At 50.3% G+C, this 21,926-nt stretch overlaps 1 protein-coding gene across 2 annotated transcripts in view; it reads right to left on the bottom strand.

The window, feature by feature from the left end:
• FAM219A (family with sequence similarity 219 member A) overlaps positions 1-21,926 on the bottom strand; it is a 165,733-nt gene that overhangs the window by 18,709 nt on the left and 125,098 nt on the right. For both annotated transcript variants that reach the window (XM_040335646.1, XM_040335645.1), the window contains exons 3-4: positions 4,598-4,700; positions 1,050-1,130 (exon numbers count right to left, since the gene is read on the bottom strand). In XM_040335646.1, the coding sequence (XP_040191580.1) occupies positions 1,050-1,130; positions 4,598-4,700 (184 nt within the window). The remainder of the gene's footprint in view (positions 1-1,049; positions 1,131-4,597; positions 4,701-21,926) is intronic.

Raw genomic sequence — 21,926 nt, 5'->3', positions numbered from 1 at the left:
AGACGTAAAAGGGAGGGGGGAGAGAAGACGTAAAAGGGAGGGGGGAGAGAAGACGTAAAGGGAGGGGGAAAGAAGAGGGAGAGAAGACGTAAAGGGAGGGGGAAAGAAGAGGGAGAGAAGACGTAAAGGGAGGGGGGAGAGAAGACGTAAAGGGAGGGGGGAGAGAAGACGTAAAGGGAGGGGGGAGAGAAGACGTAAAGGGAGGGGGGAGAGAAGACGTAAAGGGAGGGGGAGAGAGAAGACGTAAAGGGAGGGGGAGAGAGAAGACGTAAAGGGAGGGGGAGAGAGAAGACGTAAAGGGAGGGGGAGAGAGAAGACGTAAAGGGAGGGGGGAGAGAAGACGTAAAGGGAGGGAGGAGAGAAGATGTAAAGGGAGGGGGAGAGAAGATGTTAAGGGAGGGAGGAGAGAAGACGTAAAGGGAGGGGGGAGAGAAGACGTAAAGGGAGGGAGGAGAGAAGATGTTAAGGTTGGGAGGAGAGAAGATGTAAAGGGAGGGGGAGAGAAGACGTAAAGGGAGGGGGGAGAGAAGAAGTAAAGGGAGGGAGGAGAGAAGACGTAAAGGGAGGGGGGAGAGAAGATGTAAAGGGAGGGGGGAGAGAAGACGTAAAGGGAGGGGGGAGAGAAGACGTAAAGGGAGGGAGGAGAGAAGATGTAAAGGGAGGGAGGAGAGAAGATGTAAAGGGAGGGGGAGAGAAGACGTAAAGGGAGGGGGGAGAGAAGAAGTAAAGGGAGGGAGGAGAGAAGACGTAAAGGGAGGGGGGAGAGAAGAAGTAAAGGGAGGGAGGAGAGAAGACGTAAAGGGAGGGAGGATAGAAGACGTAAAGGGAGGGGGGAGAGAAGACGTAAAGGGAGGGAGGAGAGAAGATGTAAAGGGAGGGAGGAGAGAAGATGTAAAGGGAGGGGGAGAGAAGACGTAAAGGGAGGGGGGAGAGAAGAAGTAAAGGGAGGGAGGAGAGAAGACGTAAAGGGAGGGAGGATAGAAGACGTAAAGGGAGGGGGGAGAGATGCAAATGTAAAAGAGCCCAATGAAAAAGAGAGACATAGATACCTGTCTGTGTCCAGAGCTACGAGGGGCTTTTCATCCGGACTCTGGTCTAGGGAAGAATAACCTTTGTTTGGGACGACCAGCCTGGAAAGAGAGAGAGGACAATATATTGATGTAGTTCTAGAGATTGAGAGGACATGATGTTGAGAATTAATTCTCTGCAAGGACCAGCAGAGGACAAACAGGAGGACATAGAGGAGGACATACATACAGGACATAGAAGAGGACATACAGAGGGACATAGAGGAGGACATACAGAGGGACATAGAGGAGGACATACATACAGGGGGACATAGAGGAGGACATACATACAGGACATAGAGGAGGACATACAGAGGGACATAGAGGAGGACATACAGAGGGACATAGAGGAGGACATACAGAGGGACATAGAGGAGGACATACAGAGGGACATAGAGGAGGACATACATACAGGGGGACATAGAGGAGGACATACAGGGGGACATAGAGGAGGACATAGAGGAGGACATACAGGGGGACATAGAGGAGGACATACAGAGGGACATAGAGGAGGACATACATACAGGGGGACATAGAGGAGGACATAGAGGAGGACATACAGGGGGACATAGAGGAGGACATACAGAGGGACATAGAGGAGGACATACATACAGGGGGACATAGAGGAGGACATACAGGGGGACATAGAGGAGGACATAGAGGAGGACATACAGGGGGACATAGAGGAGGACATACAGGGGGACATAGAGGAGGACATACAGGGGGACATAGAGGGGGACATAGAGGAGGACATAGAGGAGGACATACATACAGGGGGACATAGAGGAGGACATACATACAGGGGGACATAGAGGGGGACATACATACAGGGGGACATACATACAGGGGGACAGGGACTCTTTCCCGTTGTAAATGATATACACCATAAAAAAGAGTAGAATTGGGAGAATGAAGCTGTAAGAAATAAATGTGGAGATGTGGAAAGGATGGAGCAGATTAGCAGAGGCTAATAGAGGCTAATGGAGGCCGTCTATTAGAGGAAAACATTCTCTGAAATGAAGCCAACTTCCCGTCTTGTAATCTGATAGGAAAGACGGACAATTTCCAGTTTGTTCCTTAATGTAGCCCATGAGATCTGCTTACAGGGAGCGCCAGGCTGTACAGTAACCAGACAGACGTCATGCCCTGTCTCCATCTCCGGACAGACGTCGGCATACTCCCATGTGATCATTATCGGGCGCCGGAACAAACTACGCAAGACTTTCTTCCGAGATCCTAAAACTAAAACTGGGAAGTGCAACATCTGGTGCAGCTCTGCATACAAACCAATCAGATCTCCTTGTCAAAGCTGAAGTAAGAAGCTGATTGGCTACTATCCTTAGACTCCGAGTGCTCCGTTTTTAGTAAATCTCCCGCAATATAGCAATAAAAAGTAGAGATCCAACACTCAGTAAGAATCAAAATTCTGGTTTGTTACCCCAACATGTTCTATTCCTGATCGGTGTCTGCTGTCCCATGTACTTGTATGAGAAAGTCTCCTGTTCTCTTTGTATTGCTTCCTTTATGTGAAATCCCTGGTGATCCTGCCAGCCCCTCTGCTTTCCTAATGGAAACTTACCATGCTAAGCATGAGAGCACATCCATCCCCAGCGTGGTCAGTTTTCTGGCTATGCTGGGAGAACAGCCTGCCTGTTCCCCAAAGGTCAGACATGTGCTGACCCCCCCCCTGCACGGTGATTCACTGGGAAGATCTGTGTAATGCTGATGCTGGCCCCCCCCCCCCCCCCTGAAGTCACCCCCCCCCCTGCTCTTTAACCACTTAAGCCCCGGACCAATATGCTGGCTAAAGACCCAAGGTGTTTTTACAGTTCGGGACTGTGTCGCTTTAACAGACAATTGCGCGGTCGTGCGACGTGGCTCCCAAACAAAATTGGCGTCCTTTTTTCCCCACAGATAGAGCTTTCTTTTGGTGGTATTTGATCACATCTGCGGTTTTTAGTTTTTGCGCTATAAACAAAAATAGAGCGACAATTTTGAAAAAAATGCAATATTTTTTACTTTTTGCTATGATAAATATCCCCCAAAAACATATATAATTTTTTTTTCCGCAGTTTAGGCCGATACGTATTCTTCTACCTATTTTTGGTAAAAAAAAAACGCAATAATCGTTTATCGGTTGGTTTGCGCAAAATTTATAGCGTTTACAAAATAGGGGATATTTTTATTGCATTTTTATTAATTATTTTTGTTTTACTACTAATGGCGGCGATCAGCGATTTTTTTCGTGACTGCGACATTATGGCGGACACTTCGGACAATTTTGACACATTTTTGGGACCATTGTCATTTTCACAGCAAAATATGCATTTAAATTGCATTGTTTATTGTGAAAATGACAGTTGCAGTTTGGGAGTTAACCACAGGGGGCGCTGTAGGAGTTAGGGTTCACCTAGTGTGTGTTTACAACTGTAGGGGGTGTGGCTGTAGGACTGACGTCATCGATCGAGTCTCCCTATAAAAAGGGATCACACGATCGATACGCCGCCACAGTGAAGCACGGGGAAGCCGTGTTTACATACGTCTCTCCCCGTTCTTCAGCTCCGGGGAGCGATCGCGAGGGGGCGGCTAGAAACGAATAGTCGCGCCGTCGTCCCGGATCGCTCCCCGAGGTAAGCCGCCCTCCGCACGCAGCGGGGGGGGGGGTCCCGATCGGACCCCCACCCGCTAGAAGGCAAGGACGTATATATACGCCCTTCTGCCTGTCCGTGCGATTTTGCGGACGTAAATAGTCGTGCGGCGGGCGTTAAGTGGTTAAAGGGTTTGTTACCCCAACATGTTCTATTCCTGATCTGTGGCTGCTGTCCCATGTACTTGTATGAGAAAGTCTACCGTTCTCTTTGTATTGCTTCCTTTATGTGAAATCCCTGGTGATCCTGCCAGCCCCTCTGCTTTCCTAATGGAAACTTACCATGCTAAGCATGAGAGCACATCCATCCCCAGCGTGGTCAGTTTTCTGGCTATGCTAGGAGAACAGCCTGCCTGTTCTCCAATGGTCAGACATGTGCTGACGCCCCCCCCCAGCCATTCACTGGGAAGATCTGTGTAATGCTGATGCTGGACCCCCCTGCAGTCTCCACCCCCAGCTCTTTAAAGGGGTTGTAAAGATACAATTTTTTTTTCCTAAATATCTTCCTTTCCCTTAGTGCAGTCCTCCTTCACTTACCTCATCCTTCCATTTTGCTTTTAAATGTCTTTATTTCTTCTGAGAAATCCTCACTTCCTGTTCTTCTGTCTGTAACTCCACACAGTAATGCGAGGCTTTCTCCCTGGTGTGGAGTGTCGTGCTCGCCCCCTCCCTTGGACTACAGTAGAGTCAGGACGCTCTCTACGTTGCATATAGAGAAAGGAGCTGTGTGTTAGTGGGTGTCCTGACTCTCCTGTAGTCCACACTAATGTGTTAGGACGATGCACATCAAGAACGGTCAAACATTCCCATAGACACCCTCTAAACCTTGTGGACGGCCTTCCCAGTAGAGTATCCAGAAGAGGTGATACCCGGGTGGACTTACCTTGTTCTGGCCATGACGTTGTTCTTTTTGGGCTGCTGGTTCACTGGGCTTCCTACGTTCCCGTTTTTCAGGGACCCTTTCCGGGCCATCTCCCGCTGCTTTTCTGTGGATGAGAAGAGAAAGAGAAGATTGTGAAACACAATGAATGAAGACACTACGGACCCTGCTCTGGTCTTCCTAATATCAGGACCCTAGACCAGTGCAGTATGAGGGTGCCGACACTACGGACCCTGCTCTGGTATCCTAATATCAGGACCCTAGACCAGTGCAGTATGAGGGTGCCGACACTACGGACCCTGCTCTGGTCTTCCTAATATCAGGACCCTAGACCAGTGCAGTATGAGGGTGCCGACACTACGGACCCTGCTCTGGTCTTCCTAATATCAGGACCCTAGACCAGTGCAGTATGAGGGTGCCGACACTACGGACCCTGCTCTGGTCTTCCTAATATCAGGACCCTAGACCAGTGCAGTATGAGGGTGCCGACACTACGGACCCTGCTCTGGTATCCTAATATCAGGACCCTAGACCAGTGCAGTATGAGGGTGCCGACACTACGGACCCTGCTCTGGTCTTCCTAATATCAGGACCCTAGACCAGTGCAGTATGAGGGTGCCGACACTACGGACCCTGCTCTGGTATCCTAATATCAGGACCCTAGACCAGTGCAGTATGAGGGTGCCGACACTACGGACCCTGCACTGGTCTTCCTAATATCAGGACCCTAGACCAGTGCAGTATGAGGGTGCCGACACTACGGACCCTGCTCTGGTCTTCCTAATATCAGGACCCTAGACCAGTGCAGTATGAGGGTGCCGACACTACGGACCCTGCTCTGGTCTTCCTAATATCAGGACCCTAGACCAGTGCAGTATGAGGGTCCCGACACTACGGACCCTGCTCTGGTCTTCCTAATATCAGGACCCTAGACCAGTGCAGTATGAGGGTCCCGACACTACGGACCCTGCTCTGGTATCCTAATATCGGGACCCTAGACCAGTGCAGTATGAGGGTGCCGACACTACGGACCCTGCTCTGGTATCCTAATATCAGGACCCTAGACCAGTGCAGTATGAGGGTGCCGACACTACGGACCCTGCTCTGGTATCCTAATATCAGGACCCTAGACCAGTGCAGTATGAGGGTGCCGACACTACGGACCCTGCTCTGGTATCCTAATATCAGGACCCTAGACCAGTGCAGTATGAGGGTGCCGACACTACGGACCCTGCTCTGGTCTTCCTAATATCAGGACCCTAGACCAGTGCAGTATGAGGGTGCCGACACTACGGACCCTGCACTGGCCTTCCTAATATCAGGACCTTAGACCAGTGCAGTATGAGGGTGCCGACACTACGGACCCTGCTCTGGTATCCTAATATCAGGACCCTAGACCAGTGCAGTATGAGGGTGCCGACACTAGGGACCCTGCACTGGCCTTCCTAATATCAGGACCCTAGAACGGTGCAGTATGAGGGTCCCGACACTGCGGACCTTGCACTGGTATCCTAATATCAGGACCCTAGACCAGTGCAGTATGAGGGTGCCGACACTACGGACCTTGCACTGGTATCCTAATATCAGGACCCTAGACCAGTGCAGTATGAGGGTGCCGACACTACGGACCCTGCTCTGGTATCCTAATATCAGGACCCTAGACCAGTGCAGTATGAGGGTCCCGACACTACGGACCCTGCTCTGGTATCCTAATATCAGGACCCTAGACCAGTGCAGTATGAGGGTGCCGACACTACGGACCCTGCTCTGGTCTTCCTAATATCAGGACCCTAGACCAGTGCAGTATGAGGGTCCCGACACTACGGACCCTGCTCTGGTATCCTAATATCAGGACCCTAGACCAGTGCAGTATGAGGGTGCCGACACTGCGGACCCTGCTCTGGTATCCTAATATCAGGACCCTAGACCAGTGCAGTATGAGGGTGCCGACACTACGGACCCTGCTCTGGTCTTCCTAATATCAGGACCCTAGACCAGTGCAGTATGAGGGTGCCGACATTACGGACCCTGCACTGGTATCCTAATATCAGGACCCTAGACCAGTGCAGTATGAGGGTGCCGACACTACGGACCCTGCTCTGGTATCCTAATATCAGGACCCTAGACCAGTGCAGTATGAGGGTGCCGACACTACGGACCCTGCTCTGGTCTTCCTAATATCAGGACCCTAGACCAGTGCAGTATGAGGGTGCCGACACTACGGACCCTGCTCTGGTATCCTAATATCAGGACCCTAGACCAGTGCAGCATGAGGGTGCCGACACTGCGGACCCTGCTCTGGTATCCTAATATCAGGACCCTAGACCAGTGCAGCATGAGGGTGCCGACACTGAGGGGACTGGTCTAGCTGTGGGGAGGAGCGGGAGATATCAAGTTTCCGGCTTTTCCTCCTTTTCACCTGTCCTTCACCCACCTCAACATAAAAAAGTGACGGCCATCAGTGGGCACAGTGCCGGGGATGGTCATCAGTGGGCACATTGCCGGGGATGGTCATCAGTGGGCACAGTCCCGGGGATGGTGATCAGTGGGCACAGTCCCGGGGATGGTGATCAGTGGGCACAGTGCCGGGGATGGTCATCAGTGGGCACAGTGCCGGGGATGGTCATCAGTGGGCACAGTGCCGGGGATGGTCATCAGTGGGCACAGTGCCGGGGATGGTCATCAGTGGGCACAGTGCCGGGGATGGTCATCAGTGGGCAAAGTTCCGGGGATGGTCATCAGTGGGCACAGTGCCGGGGATGGCCATCAGTGGGCACAGTGCCGGGGATGGCCATCAGTGGGCACAGTGCCGGGGATGGCCATCAGTGGGCACAGTGCCGGGGATGGTCATCAGTGGGCACAGTGGCGGGGATGGTCATCAGTGGGCACAGTGCCGGGGATGGTCATCAGTGGGCACAGTGCCGGGGATGGTCATCAGTGGGCACAGTGCCGGGGATGGTCATCAGTGGGCACAGTGCCGGGGATGGTCATCAGTGGGCACAGTGCCGGGGATGGTCATCAGTGGGCACAGTGCCGGGGATGGTCATCAGTGGGCACAGTGCCGGGGATGGTCATCAGTGGGCACAGTGCCGGGGATGGTCATCAGTGGGCACAGTGCCGGGGATGGTCATCAGTGGGCACAGTGCCGGGGACGGTCATCAGTGGGCACAGTGCCGGGAATGGTCATCAGTGGTCACAGTGCTGGGGAATGGTCATCAGTGGTCACAGTGCTGGGGAATGGTCATCAGTGGTCACAGTGCTGGGGAATGGTCATCAGTGGGCACAGTGCTGGGGAATGGTCATCAGTGGTCACAGTGCTGGGGAATGGTCATCAGTGGGCACAGTGCTGGGAATGGTCATCAGTGGTCACAGTGCTGGGGAATGGTCATCAGTGGTCACAGTGCTGGGGAATGGTCATCAGTGGGCACAGTGCTGGGGAATGGTCATCAGTGGTCACAGTGCTGGGGAATGGTCATCAGTGGGCACAGTGCTGGGAATGGTCATCAGTGGTCACAGTGCCGGGGATGCCAAATAGGCATGTTCTCAGCACAGAACAGCGCCACCAGCTGTCATACAGTATATGCATAACTGGAAACCCCCCTCTTCCCAATCACAAAAAGTGTCCGGGAGCTGTCAGTGACTGCTCAGTCACAATACTGGGGGTGCTGAATGGGCATGCTCAAAGCACAGAACAGCGCCACCAGCTGTATGTACAGTATATGTGCAACTGGAAACCCATACTACCCCCCCAATCATAAAAAGTGACCGGGTTTTTTGGGCGACTGCCCAGTCACAGTGATGGGAAAAGCTGGCGCCTGCGCTGCTCACTGTACACATACAGTGGAACCTCGGATTGCGAGTAACTCGGTTAACAAGCGTTTCGCAATATGCGCACTGTTTTTTGAAAGATCCTAACTCAGTTTGAGAGTGTTGTCTCGCAAAACAAGAAGGATTCAGGCCAAATCGCTGTGAAGTACCGCGTTTGGCCTGAGGTTGGGGGGGGGAGCGTTGGAGCCCAGTGGAGCCGAACGGCACCGTTCGGAAATGCTTGGAAAGACTCAGAAATACTGGGGTAGATTCAGGTACCTTTGCACAGTTTTTACGGAGGCGCAGGGCAACGTTTTTGCCCTGCGCCCCGCAAATTTTCTGCGCTACCCGCGATTCACGGAGCAGTAGCTCCGTAAATTGCGTGGGCGCTCCGGCAAAATGCCCGGCGTAAGCACGCGCAATTTAAATGATCCTGTAGGGGGCGGGAATCATTTAAATTAGGCGCGTTCCCGCGCCGATCGTAGAGCGCATGCTCTGTCGGGAAACTTTCCTGACGTGCATTGCGGCAAATGATGTTGCAAGGACGTCATTTGCTTCAAAGTGAACATGAATGGCGTCCAGCGCCATTCACGAATCACTTACGCAAACTACGTAAAGTTCAAATTTCGCGACGCGGGAACGACAGGTATACGTAACATTGGCTGCCCCTGCTAATAGCAGGGGCAGCCTTACGCGAAAACCGCCGTACGTAAACTGCGTACGCAGGGCTCGCGTAACGTTGTGAATCGGCGTTAGTATGCAATTTGCATACTATACGCTGAGCACAACGGGAACGCCACCTAGCGGCCATCGCAAGAATGCAGCCTAAGATATGCGGGATTAAGAGCCTTATGCCGAGCATATCTTAGGCTGCAGTCGGCGTAACAAGGTTCCTAAATCAGGAGCATTCGTTACGCCGGCGCAAGTAAGCAATTGAGCTGCGTAACTATGGTTACGCAGGCGCAATTGCTTTCTGAATCCGGGCCATTATGTTCCAGAGATTTGTGGAGGTTACCTGAGCTGTCCTCGGGCCTTTCCGGCGGTTCCAGAGGCTCTCCGGCGCCCCCCCGCCTCTGGCCACATGCGGTATTGCATGCCATTGAAGTCAAAGCGGAAACAAATTATTTTCATTTCCATTGACTTCTATGGGGAAACTCGCTTTGATATGTGAGTACTGTGGTTTACGAGGATTTTCCTGGAACGGATTATGCTCATAATCCAAGGTTCCACTATATATGTAATTGGAAAGCCCCCTACCCCCTCTCGATCATACACGCCACTAGCACAATGCTAAATGTAGAAGCTGAAAGGTTGGACAGCCGCACCTCCAAAAACACCTTAGGTTGTCTTTATTTTTTTAAAACAGTGGATGGAAAATGCACTACAAATAACAGCAAAGGGTGGGAGACAGCCTACGCGTTTCGCACTGCAATCAGCACAATGCTGGTGATGCCCATGGGAATTTGTACCTCTCCAAAAATCGCAGCACCCAACATTCCCACTCTACCTAAAAATGGTCGGATATATCGGTCATTCTGTTTTTTTTTTGTTCTACAAAGCAGAGTCACTGGGGTAGATTCAGAGAGCAATTACGCCGGCGTATCCATAGTTACGCCGCGTAATTGCTAAGAAGCGCCGGCGTATCTACTTTCTGTATTCAGAAAACTCGATACGCCGACTTTAGCCTAAGATACGACTGGCATAAGTCTCTTACGCCGTCGTATCTTAGGGTGCATTCTGCCGCTGGCCGCTAGGTGGCGCTCCCATAGATGTCAGCGTAGAGTATGCAAATTACATACTTACGCCGATTCACGAACGTACGTGCGCCCGGCGGTAGTTTTTTACGTTGTTTGCGTACGTTGTTTTCGTCGTAACGTTGCTCCTGCTATTAGGAGGCGCAGCCAATGTTAAGTATTGACGTCGTTCCCGCGTCGCGATTTGAAAATTTTACGTCGTTTGCGCAAGTCGTCCGTGAATGGCGCTGGACGCCATTTACGTTCACATCGATACCAATGACGTCCTTGCGACGTCAATTACCGCAATGCACGTCGGGAAATTTTAGGGACGGCGCATGCGCAGTACGTTCGGCGCGGGAACGCGCCTAATTTAAATGATCCACGCCCCCCTACCGGATCATTTGAATTACGCGCGCTTACGCCGGCACCTTTTACGCTACGCCGCCGCAACTTTATAGGCAAGTGCTTTGTGAATCAAGCACTTGCCCATAAAACTTGCAGCGGGGTAACGCAAATGTCATACGTTACGCCGCCGCAGTTTTGCGCGCCCCTACCTGAATCCACCCCAGTATTTCCTCCTGGTAAAGAGATACAATGGGTATATTTTAGAAGTGTTCCCTCTTTAGGGGAATCCAAAGCAGACTCCAGACAGATCACAGCTGGTGTGATCGGAATGCAGATAAATTGCAGATCACAGCCGCCGTATCCTGATATCTATTCAGCTCACATCTCCCCCCATCGCAGTCACAGCGCTTCTCGCTGGCCAATCCGCCCGTTTCCCTCAACACAAGGCCAAGGATGCCTACCGCAGAGAAGAGACATTCTTTTTCTTCGGGGCTCGGGATGATGTCATAGCAGGATGTGCAGACCGCGGTGGCGACTCGCTGAATATAGCGCACAGAAGGATATTTATAGTTACACGGACCGGGAATTGCGTCCCCGGGGTCACTCGGCTCAGGTTTCTAATCTCATCAGAAGCAGAGCAGATTTGCCAGATGGGACTGATAAGATTACCCAATCAAGTCTGGACAACGATAAAAGGAAATTCCAGCGTTTTCAAACAAAAGACCCGTTGGTGTCGTTTTTACCTGAAAGTCGTTTTTATTTTATGCGATTTTTACATTTTAAACATACTTGATGCTCCATATTTTTATGAAGGGGTTTTAAATAAAAAGGTCAATAGTACATCGCTGCTAAAAGACCGCTTAACCACTTCAGCCCCGGACCATTTGGCTGCCAAATCACCGGGCCACTTTTTGCAAATCGGCACTGCGTCACTTTAACCGACAATTGCGCGGTCGTGCGACGTGGCACCCAAACAAAATTGGCGTCCTTTTTTCCCCACAAATAGAGCTTTCTTTTGGTGGTATTTGATCACCTCTGCAGGTTTTATTTTTTGCGCTATAAACAAAAAGAGCGACGCTTTTTTTTAAAAAAAAAGCAATATTTTGTACTTTTTGCTATAATACTATATAAAAAACAAAGAAAAAAAACATATTCTTCTACATATTTTTGGTAAAAGAAAAAAAATCGCAATAATTGTATATTGATTGGTTTGCGCAAAAGTTATAGGCCCAGATTCACAGAGAGCAAAGCGCACATTACGCCGCCGTAGAGCAAACACTGTACGCTACGCCAATGCAGCGCGGAGAGGCAAGCATTGCATTCAGCAAGCCAGTGCTCCCAATGCTGCGTGGCATGGGTTTCCAAGGCGCACGCCCGCGTAGGTGGAAGTGGGCGGGAACCCATGCAAATGAGGCGTGGCCCCATGCAAATGATGGGCCGAGCGCCAGACAGGTACGTATCACGAACTGCACATGCGCCGTGACGAGGACGCAAGAACAGCACCCCCATGCGCCTGCTCACAACCACGCCGGCACAACTGCCTAAGCTACGCCGGATCACTGCGTACGCCGTGAACATAACATACGCCCAGCCAGACACGCGTCCAACGCACAATACGCCGGCTTGTGTTCCCTGATGCAGACCTGTGCATGTCTGTTGCCGGGTTGCACCTCATTTATGGGGAATAACTTTACGCCGGACGTACAACTTACGCGCATCTCGCGTAGCCTGCGCCGGGCGCACGCACGTTCATGTATAGCCGTATTTCCCTCATTTGCATGTTTGAATGGCTAATCAATGGGAGCGGCACCATGCGCCCAGCCCATATGTGCGCCCACCCTACGCCCGGCGTGTGCAAGCTACATCGGCAGGGTGTAGCCTGTTTTTAGGCGCATATTGGTTTGTGGGTCTGGCGCACACATACGCCGGCGCACATTTGCACTTACGTCGGCGTAACTTGTTATACGTCGGCGTAAGTGCTTTGTGAATCTGGGCCATAGCGTCTACAAAATAGGGAATAGATTTATGGCATTTTTATTATTAATTTTTCTTTTACTAGTAATGGCGGCGATCAGCAAATTTTTTATCGTGACTCGGACACTTTTAATGCCATTTTGGGACCATTGTCATTTATACAGCGATCAGTGCTATAAAAAAAGGAACTGATTACTGTGTAAATGACACTGGCAGGGAAGGGGGTTAAACACTAGGGGGGCACTGAAGGGGGTTAAGTGTGTCCTAGGGAGTGATTCTAACTGTGTGGGGAATGGGCTACAAGTGACACGACACTGATCACTGCTCCCGATGGGAGGGAACAGACGATCAGTGTCCTGTCACAAGGCAGAATGGGGAGAAGCTGTGTTTACACTGGCATCTGCCCGTTCTTCAGCTCCGTGACACGATCGCGGGCACCCGACGGACATCGAGTCCGCGGGTCCCGCAGGCAAAGAGTTTGCGGCATGTATGTGTATAGTTGTGTTAAGTGTCTGAGCGTTTATGGATTCCATTGGCCAGAATATTAATCTAGATTAGGCCCAATACACTCTTCCCCTGAATGCACTGGTGATGGGTTTTATTCAGTCTGTAAAATCTCCTCTAATACGTCTGTAATGGGGCGTATTGGTACCAGGGACAGTGTCCATCAAGACCGGATAAATACGTTCATGTCTAATGATCAGGGCTACGGACAGTGTCCATCAAGACCGGATAAATACGTTCATGTCTAATGATCAGGACTACGGACAGTGTCCATCAAGACCGGATAAATACGTTCATGTCTAATGATCAGGGCTACGGACAGTGTCCATCAAGACCGGATAAATACATTCAAGTCTAATGATCAAGACTACGTACAGTGTCCATCAACACCGGATAAATACACTGATGTCTGATAATCAGGACTACGGACAGTGTCCAACAACACCGGATAAATACACTGATGTCTGATAATCAGGACTACGGACAGTGTCCATCAACACCGGATAAATACACTGATGTCTGATAATCAGGACTACGGACAGTGTCCATCAACACCGGATAAATACATTCATGTCTAATGATCAGGACTACGGACAGTGTCCATCAACACCGGATAAATACATTGATGGCTAATGATCAGGACTATGGACAGTGTCCATCAACACCGGATAAATACATTCATGTCTGATGATCAGGACTACGGACAGTGTCCATCAAGACCAGATAAATACATTCATGTCTAATGATCAGGACTACGGACCGTGTCCATCAACACCGGATAAATACATTCATGTCTGATGATCAGGACTACGGACAGTGTCCATCAACACCGGATAAATACATTCATGTCGGATGAGCAGGACTACGGACAGTGTCCATCAACACCGGATAAATACATTCATGTCGGATGAGCAGGACTACGGACAGTGTCCATCAACACCGGATAAATACATTCATGTCTGATGATCAGGACCACGGACAGTGTCCAACAACACCGGATAAATACATTCATGTCTGATGATCAGGACCACGGACAATGTCCATCAACACCGGATAAATACATTAATTTCTGATGATCAGGACTACAGACAGTGTCCATCAACACCGCATAAATACATTCATGTCTGATGATCAAGACTACGGACAGTGTCCATCAACACCGGATAAATACATTCATGTCTAATGATCAGGACCACCGACAGTGTCCATCAACACCGGATAAATACATTCATGTCTAATGATCAGGACTACGGACAGTGTCCATCAACACCGGATAAATACATTCATGTCTAATGATCAGGACTACGGACAGTGTCCATCAACACCGGATAAATACATTCATGTCTGATGATCAGGACTACGGACAGTGTCCATCAACACCAGATAAATACATTGATGTCTGATGATCAGGACTACGGACAGTGTCCATCAACACCGGATAAATACATTCATGTCTAATGATCAGGACTACGGACAGTGTCCATCAACACCGGATAAATACATTCATGTCTAATGATCAGGACTACGGACAGTGTCCATCAACACCGGATAAATACATTCATGTCTGATGATCAGGACTACGGACAGTGTCCATCAACACCAGATAAATACATTCATGTCTGATGATCAGGACTACGGACAGTGTCCATCAACACCGGATAAATACATTCATGTCTGATGATCAGGACTACGGACAGTGTCCATCAACACCGGATAAATACATTCATGTCTAATGATCAGGACTACGGACAGTGTCCATCAACACCGGATAAATACATTCATTTCTGATGATCAGGACTACGGACAGTGTCCATCAAGACCAGATAAATACATTCATGTCTAATGATCAGGACTACGGACAGTGTCCATCAACACCGGATAAATACATTGATGTCTAATGATCAGGGCTACGGACAGTGTCCATCAACACCGGATAAATACATTGATGTCTAATGATCAGGACTACGGACAGTGTCCATCAACACCGGATAAATACATTCATGTCTAATGATCAGGACTACGGACAGTGTCCATCAACACCGAATAAATACATTCATGTCTGATGATCAGGACTACGGACAGTGTCCATCAACACCGGATAAATACATTGATGGCTAATGATCAGGACTACGGACAGTGTCCATCAACACCGGATAAATACATTGATGTCTAATGATCAGGACTACGGACAGTGTCCATCAACACCGGATAAATACGTTCACGTCTAATGATCAGGGCTACGGACAGTGTCCATCAAGACCGGATAAATACATTCATGTCTAATGATCAGGACTACGGACAGTGTCCATCAAGACCGGATAAATACATTCATGTTTGATGATCAGGACTACGGACAGTGTCCATCAACACCGGATAAATACATTCATGTCTAATGATCAGGACTATGGACAGTGTCCATCAACACCGGATAAATACATTCATGTCTAATGATCAGGACTACGGACAGTGTCCATCAACACCGGATAAATACATTGATGTTCGGTGATCAGGACTACGGACAGTGTCCATCAACACCGGATAAATACATTGATGTCGGATGATCAGGACCACGGAGAATGTCCATCAACACCGCATAAATACATTCATGTCTGATGATCAGGACCACGGAGAGTGTCCATCAAGACCGGATAAATACATTCATGTCTAATGATCAGAACTACGGACAGTGTCCATCAAGACCAGATAAATACACTAATGTCTGATGATCAGGACTACGGACAGTGTCCATCAACACCGGATAAATACATTGATGTCTGATGATCAAGACTACGGACAGTGTCCATCAACACCGGATAAATACGTTCATGTCTAATGATCAGGACTACGGACAGTGTCCATCAACACCGGATAAATACATTGATGTCTGATGATCAGGACTACGGACAGTGTCCATCAACACCGGATAAATACATTCATGTCTAATGATCAGGACTACGGACAGTGTCCATCAAGACCGGATAAATACATTCATGTCTAATGATCAGGACTACGGACAGTGTCCATCAACACCGGATAAATACATTGATGTCTAATGATCAGGACTACGGACAGTGTCCATCAACACCGGATAAATACGTTCACGTCTAATGATCAGGGCTACGGACAGTGTCCATCAAGACCGGATAAATACATTCATGTCTAATGATCAGGACTACGGACAGTGTCCATAAAGACCGGATAAATACATTCATGTCTGATGATCAGGACTACGGACAGTGTCCATCAACACCGGATAAATACATTCATGTCTAATGATCAGGACTATGGACAGTGTCCATCAACACCGGATAAATACATTCATGTCTAATGATCAGGACTACGGACAGTGTCCATCAACACCGGATAAATACATTGATGTTCGGTGATCAGGACTACGGACAGTGTCCATCAACACCGGATAAATACATTGATGTCGGATGATCAGGACCACGGAGAATGTCCATCAACACCGCATAAATACATTCATGTCTGATGATCAGGACCACGGAGAGTGTCCATCAAGACCGGATAAATACATTCATGTCTAATGATCAGGACTACGGACAGTGTCCATCAAGACCAGATAAATACACTAATGTCTGATGATCAGGACTACGGACAGTGTCCATCAACACCGGATAAATACATTGATGTCTGATGATCAAGACTACGGACAGTGTCCATCAACACCGGATAAATACGTTCATGTCTAATGATCAGGACTACGGACAGTGTCCATCAACACCGGATAAATACATTGATGTCTGATGATCAGGACTACGGACAGTGTCCATCAACACCGGATAAATACATTCATGTCTAATGATCAGGACTACGGACAGTGTCCATCAACACCGGATAAATACATTCATGTCTAATGATCAGGACTACGAACAGTGTCCATCAAGACCAGATAAATACATTCATGTCTGATGATCAGGACCACGGAGAGTGTCCATCAAGACCGGATAAATACATTGATGTCTGATGATCAGGACTACGGAGAATGTCCATCAAGACCGGATAAAATACACTGATGTCTGTTGATCAGGACTACGGACAGTGTCCACCACATACCAGCTATATACTGTGGTACTTTACATTCATGTCTAATAGTCAGGACCATGGACAATGCCCACCACATACTAATATATACATTTATGTCTGATGATCAGGACCACGGACAGTGTCCAACACCGTATAAATACATTCATGTCTGATGATCAGGACTATGGACAGTGTCCATCAAGACCATATAAAATACACTGATGACTGTTGATCAGGACCACGGACAGTGTCCACCACATACCAAAGATAAATATCTATGTCTGATAATCAGGACCCACACTCATATACAGTACTGAATATATACATTTATGTTTGAGGATCAGGACCACGGACAGTACCACCACATATCAGATATACATTCATGTCTGATGATCAGGACTGTGGCCAGTGCCGCCACACACCAAATATATACATTTATGTCTGATGATCAGGACCATGGACAGTGCCACCACATACCAATATATACATTTATGTCTGATGATCAGGACCACGGACAGTGCCACCACATACCAATATATACATTTATGTCCGATGATCAGGACCACGGACAGTGCCACCACATATCCAATATCTACATTCATGTCTGATGATCAGGACCATGGTGTCATGGTCTTACCTCTCTCCTGTCTCCTTCGTTTGACATGTGCTGGCGGCCATCTTGGTTTCTGGGACTCTTGTAGCCTCCCACCCTGCGGCTCCTCCTTCCCACTGGGAGGAGCTGGATGCCTGGCTCACATATATAGGAGCTCTGTGGCTTCAGTTCCTTGCTTGGTCCTCCTGTGTTCACATGCTTCTAAGACTGCTGCTGCTTCTGGTTCCGATCCTGGCTTCGTCTGACTTCCCTGCTGGTTCCTGATCCTGGCTTCGTCTGACTTCCCTGCTGGTTCCTGATCCTGGCTTCGTCCGACTACCCTTCTGGTTCCTGACCTCTGGCTTCGCAAGACTCTGTTTAACCATCCGTTTGGACTTTTGCTTTACAGCTTGATTTTCAATAAAGCCTTCTTATTTTCACTTATCTCTTGTTGTACGTCTGGTTCATGGTTCCGTGACATTAGGACCAAGCCATGAATTTTGACGGTACAGGGCCATCCTCGCTACCCACGCTGGTTGCCAGACTTGATCAGCAGGATTACCTGTTGGGTCAGTTCGCCGTGGCGTTGCAAACCCTGCTTGAACGCACGGCTCATTTCGCTCCCGTTGCCGATGGGTCGGTTGTCGCTCCTGGGCCCGCTCCTACTGCCGCTCCGGTTGTTGCGCCAGAGTCTACCCCAACACCTGTTGTTGCGCCTGCGGTGTTTCGGGGTATGACCGGTTCTGCCCCCCTTCCACAGCGATTTGGGGGAGAGCCAACTCAGTGCCGAGGTTTCCTTAACCAAGTGGGCATTTATTTCGAGTTGCTGCCACATGCCTTTCCCACTGAGAGATCAAAGGTGGGCTTCTTGATCTCGCTGCTCTCGGACAAGGCCTTGGCCTGGGCCAGCCCTTTATGGGAGAACAACAATCCGGTGGTTGCCGAGTTTTCCGGTTTTGTTGCTTCTCTTCGGAAGGTATTCGATGTGCCGGCTCGCGCCGCCTCTGCTGCGAAGCTCCTTATGTCCGTCAGACAGGGTTCACAATCCGTAGCCGAATACGCCATTGAGTTTCGTACCCTGGCAGCAGAGGTGGGCTGGAATAATGAGGCTCTGGTCGCTGCTTTCTCTCATGGTCTCTCGGATGCCTTGAAGGATGAGGTTGCAGCTAAGGACCTGCCAGTGGAGCTCGAGGCTCTTATTTCTTTCCTGATTTTGATTGACACCAGACTCAGGGAGAGACCTTCCTTTAAGGAGAGCCTGCGGAGGCCTCCTAACAGTTTGGCGCCTACGTTTGCTGTCCCACCCGTGCCTCCCTCTCCTCCCACGCCTCCTGGGGTTGACTTGTCTGGGGGTGAACCCATGCAGCTGGGGTTTGCTCGCCTGTCCGAGGGGGAGAGGGTACTCCGGAGACGCGAGGGCCGATGCACGTACTGTGGTCTCGGTGGGCATTTTCGGTTGGCATGTCCGAACCGTCCGGGAAACGCTCGCACCTGAGATCCTGTCGGGGGCAGATCTTGGGTGGAGTCTCCTCGTCCCCGGTTTCCCGTGTTGATAAACCACTGATCACTGTTGTCCTCTCCTGGGTCGGGGGCTCGGTGACGACCCAGGCGTTGGTGGACTCTGGTGGTTTTTTCATTGATAGTGAGTTCGCTGCCGCCAATTCCATTCCTCTGCAGGCTCGAGGTTCCCCGCTGGCTCTAGAGGCGATAGACGGCAGACCCCTCCAGCCGTCACACGTGACTCATGAGACCCTTCCAGTGGGGATAGCCATTGGTGCCGTTCACAGAGAGTCAGTCTGCTTCCAGGTTATTTCGTCTCCACACTACTCGGTGGTCTTGGGGTACCCCTGGCTCCAGAAGCATAATCCGACTTTTGACTGGAGATCGGCCGAGATCCTCTCATGGTCACCACAGTGTGGGGCTAGTTGCATCCATGGGCCTGTCAAGTTGCTGTGTACTTCCTCGGACTCTCTGTTGCCTCCTGAATACGAGGAGTACCGGGATGTATTCGATAAGGTGCGCGCAGTTGCCCTACCTCCGCACCGCCCATACGATTGTGCCATAGAGTTACAACCTGGTGCCGTTCCTCCTCGCGGCAGGGTCTATCCACTGTCGGTTGCGGAGAATGAGGCCATGGAGGAGTACGTGATGGAGGCGCTGTCCCGTGGTCACATTCGCAAATCCTCGTCCCCGGCAGGGGCTGGATTTTTCTTTGTGAAAAAGAAGGGCGGTGAGTTGAGGCCTTGCATCGATTACAGGGGCCTTAATCGCATCACGATCAAGAACGCTTACCCGATACCCTTGATTTCCGAGCTGTTCGATCGCCTTAAGGGGGCCACGGTCTTTACCAAACTCGACTTGAGGGCGGCATATAACCTGGTAAGGATCAAGGCGGGCGATGAGTGGAAGACCGCGTTTAACACCAGGACCGGTCATTATGAATCCTTGGTTATGCCCTTTGGGTTGTGCAATGCGCCCGCAGTCTTTCAGGAATTCATCAACGATGTTTTCCGTGACCTGTTGCAGCAGTGTGTGGTGGTCTATTTGGATGACATCTTGGTATACTCTGAATCCATGGAGGACCACATTCTGGATGTCAAGCGAGTGTTGCAACGGTTACGAGAGAACAAGCTGTTCGGTAAGCTTGAGAAATGCGAATTTCACCGATCCCAGGTAACCTTCTTAGGTTACATCATTTCCGCTGAGGGGTTCTCCATGGACCCTGAGAAGGTTTCGGCTGTCTTACAGTGGCCTCAGCCCAGTGGTCTTCGTTCCTTGCAGCGCTTTTTGGGCTTCGCCAATTATTATCGGAAGTTCATCAGGGACTTCTCCATGCTGGCCAAGCCTCTCACGGATCTGACCAGGAAGGGCAGTAATTCCCAGGTCTGGCCGCTCGAGGCCATCCGGGCTTTTGAGGTCCTAAAATCCGCCTTTGTGTCGGCCCCGATTCTGTCTCATCCCAACCCTGGGTTGCCCTTTGTCCTCGAGGTGGATGCATCTGAGACGGGAGTAGGCGCCCTTCTGTCTCAGCGTAGAACACCAGAGGGTCCGCTGCTTCCTTGTGGGTTTTACTCCCGGAAACTGTCACCCGCGGAGTGCAACTATCAGATTGGTGACAGGGAGTTATTGGCCATAGTGCAGGCTCTCAAAGAGTGGAGGCACTTGCTCGAGGGCTCCGTGGTTCCGGTTCTCATCCTGACGGACCACAAGAATCTGACCTACCTTTCTGAGGCCAAGAGATTGACACCACGTCAGGCCAGATGGGCTCTGTTCTTGTCACGTTTTAATTACGTGGTCTCCTACCTACCCGGTTCCAAGAACATCAGGGCGGATGCCTTATCACGGCAGTACTCCGAGCTGTCCAGGGAGGAATCTATACCGACTTCGGTCATACCTCCGAATCAGATCCTGGCCGCCATTCGCACCAGCCTGACCTCTCCCCTTGGTGAGCAGATTTTGGCGGCTCAATCTGGTGCTCCCTCTGGGAGACCCAACGGCAGATGTTTTGTGCCTGAGGAGTTGCGCACTCGGTTGTTGCGAACCTACCATAACTCCAAGACCGCGGGGCATCCTGGTAAGAATCAGCTGTCCTGGGCTGTTTCACGTCTGTTCTGGTGGCCTTCCCTACGTTCCGACATCGCCGCATATGTAGCGGCATGCTCCGTTTGTGCCCAGAGTAAGTCCCCTCGGCACCTTCCGTTGGGCCTGCTGCAACCCATAGCCACCGGGGAGCGCCCATGGTCACACCTGGGGATGGATTTCATTGTGGATCTCCCTGCATCCCGAGGCCATACGGTCATTCTCATGATTGTGGATCGGTTTTCCAAAATGTGCCACTGTGTTCCTCTCAAGAAGTTACCCTCTGCACAAGAATTGGCCACGATTTTTGCCTGGGAGGTCTTCCGGTTGCACGGTTTGCCCAAGGAGATAGTGTCGGATCGGGGGAGTCGGTTTGTGTCCAGGTTCTGGCGCGCCTTTTGCTCCCAGTTGGGGATTCATCTCTCCTTCTCCTCGGCCTACCACCCTCAGTCCAATGGGGCCGCAGAACGATCCAATCAGGCCTTGGAGCAATTCCTTCGTTGCTATGTCTCCGATCACCAGGACAATTGGGTTGACCTCCTGCCTTGGGCTGAGTTTGCCAGGAACACGGCTGTGAACTCTTCCTCTGGGACGTCTCCCTTCATGGCCAATTATGGGTTCCAACCTGCCGTGTTACCGGAGGCATTCTCTCCCCAGGATATTCCGGCTGTGGAGGATCACCTTTCCGTCCTACGCGCCTCTTGGGTACAGATCCAGAAGTCCCTTGAGGTCTCTGCGCAGCGCCAGA

This window comes from Rana temporaria, chromosome 1 (assembly GCF_905171775.1).
Source record: "Rana temporaria chromosome 1, aRanTem1.1, whole genome shotgun sequence".
Classification (NCBI taxonomy): Eukaryota; Metazoa; Chordata; class Amphibia; order Anura; family Ranidae; genus Rana; species Rana temporaria.
The sequence above is the reverse complement of the archived record's forward strand: the minus strand, read 5'-3'. Positions and strand labels throughout refer to the sequence as shown.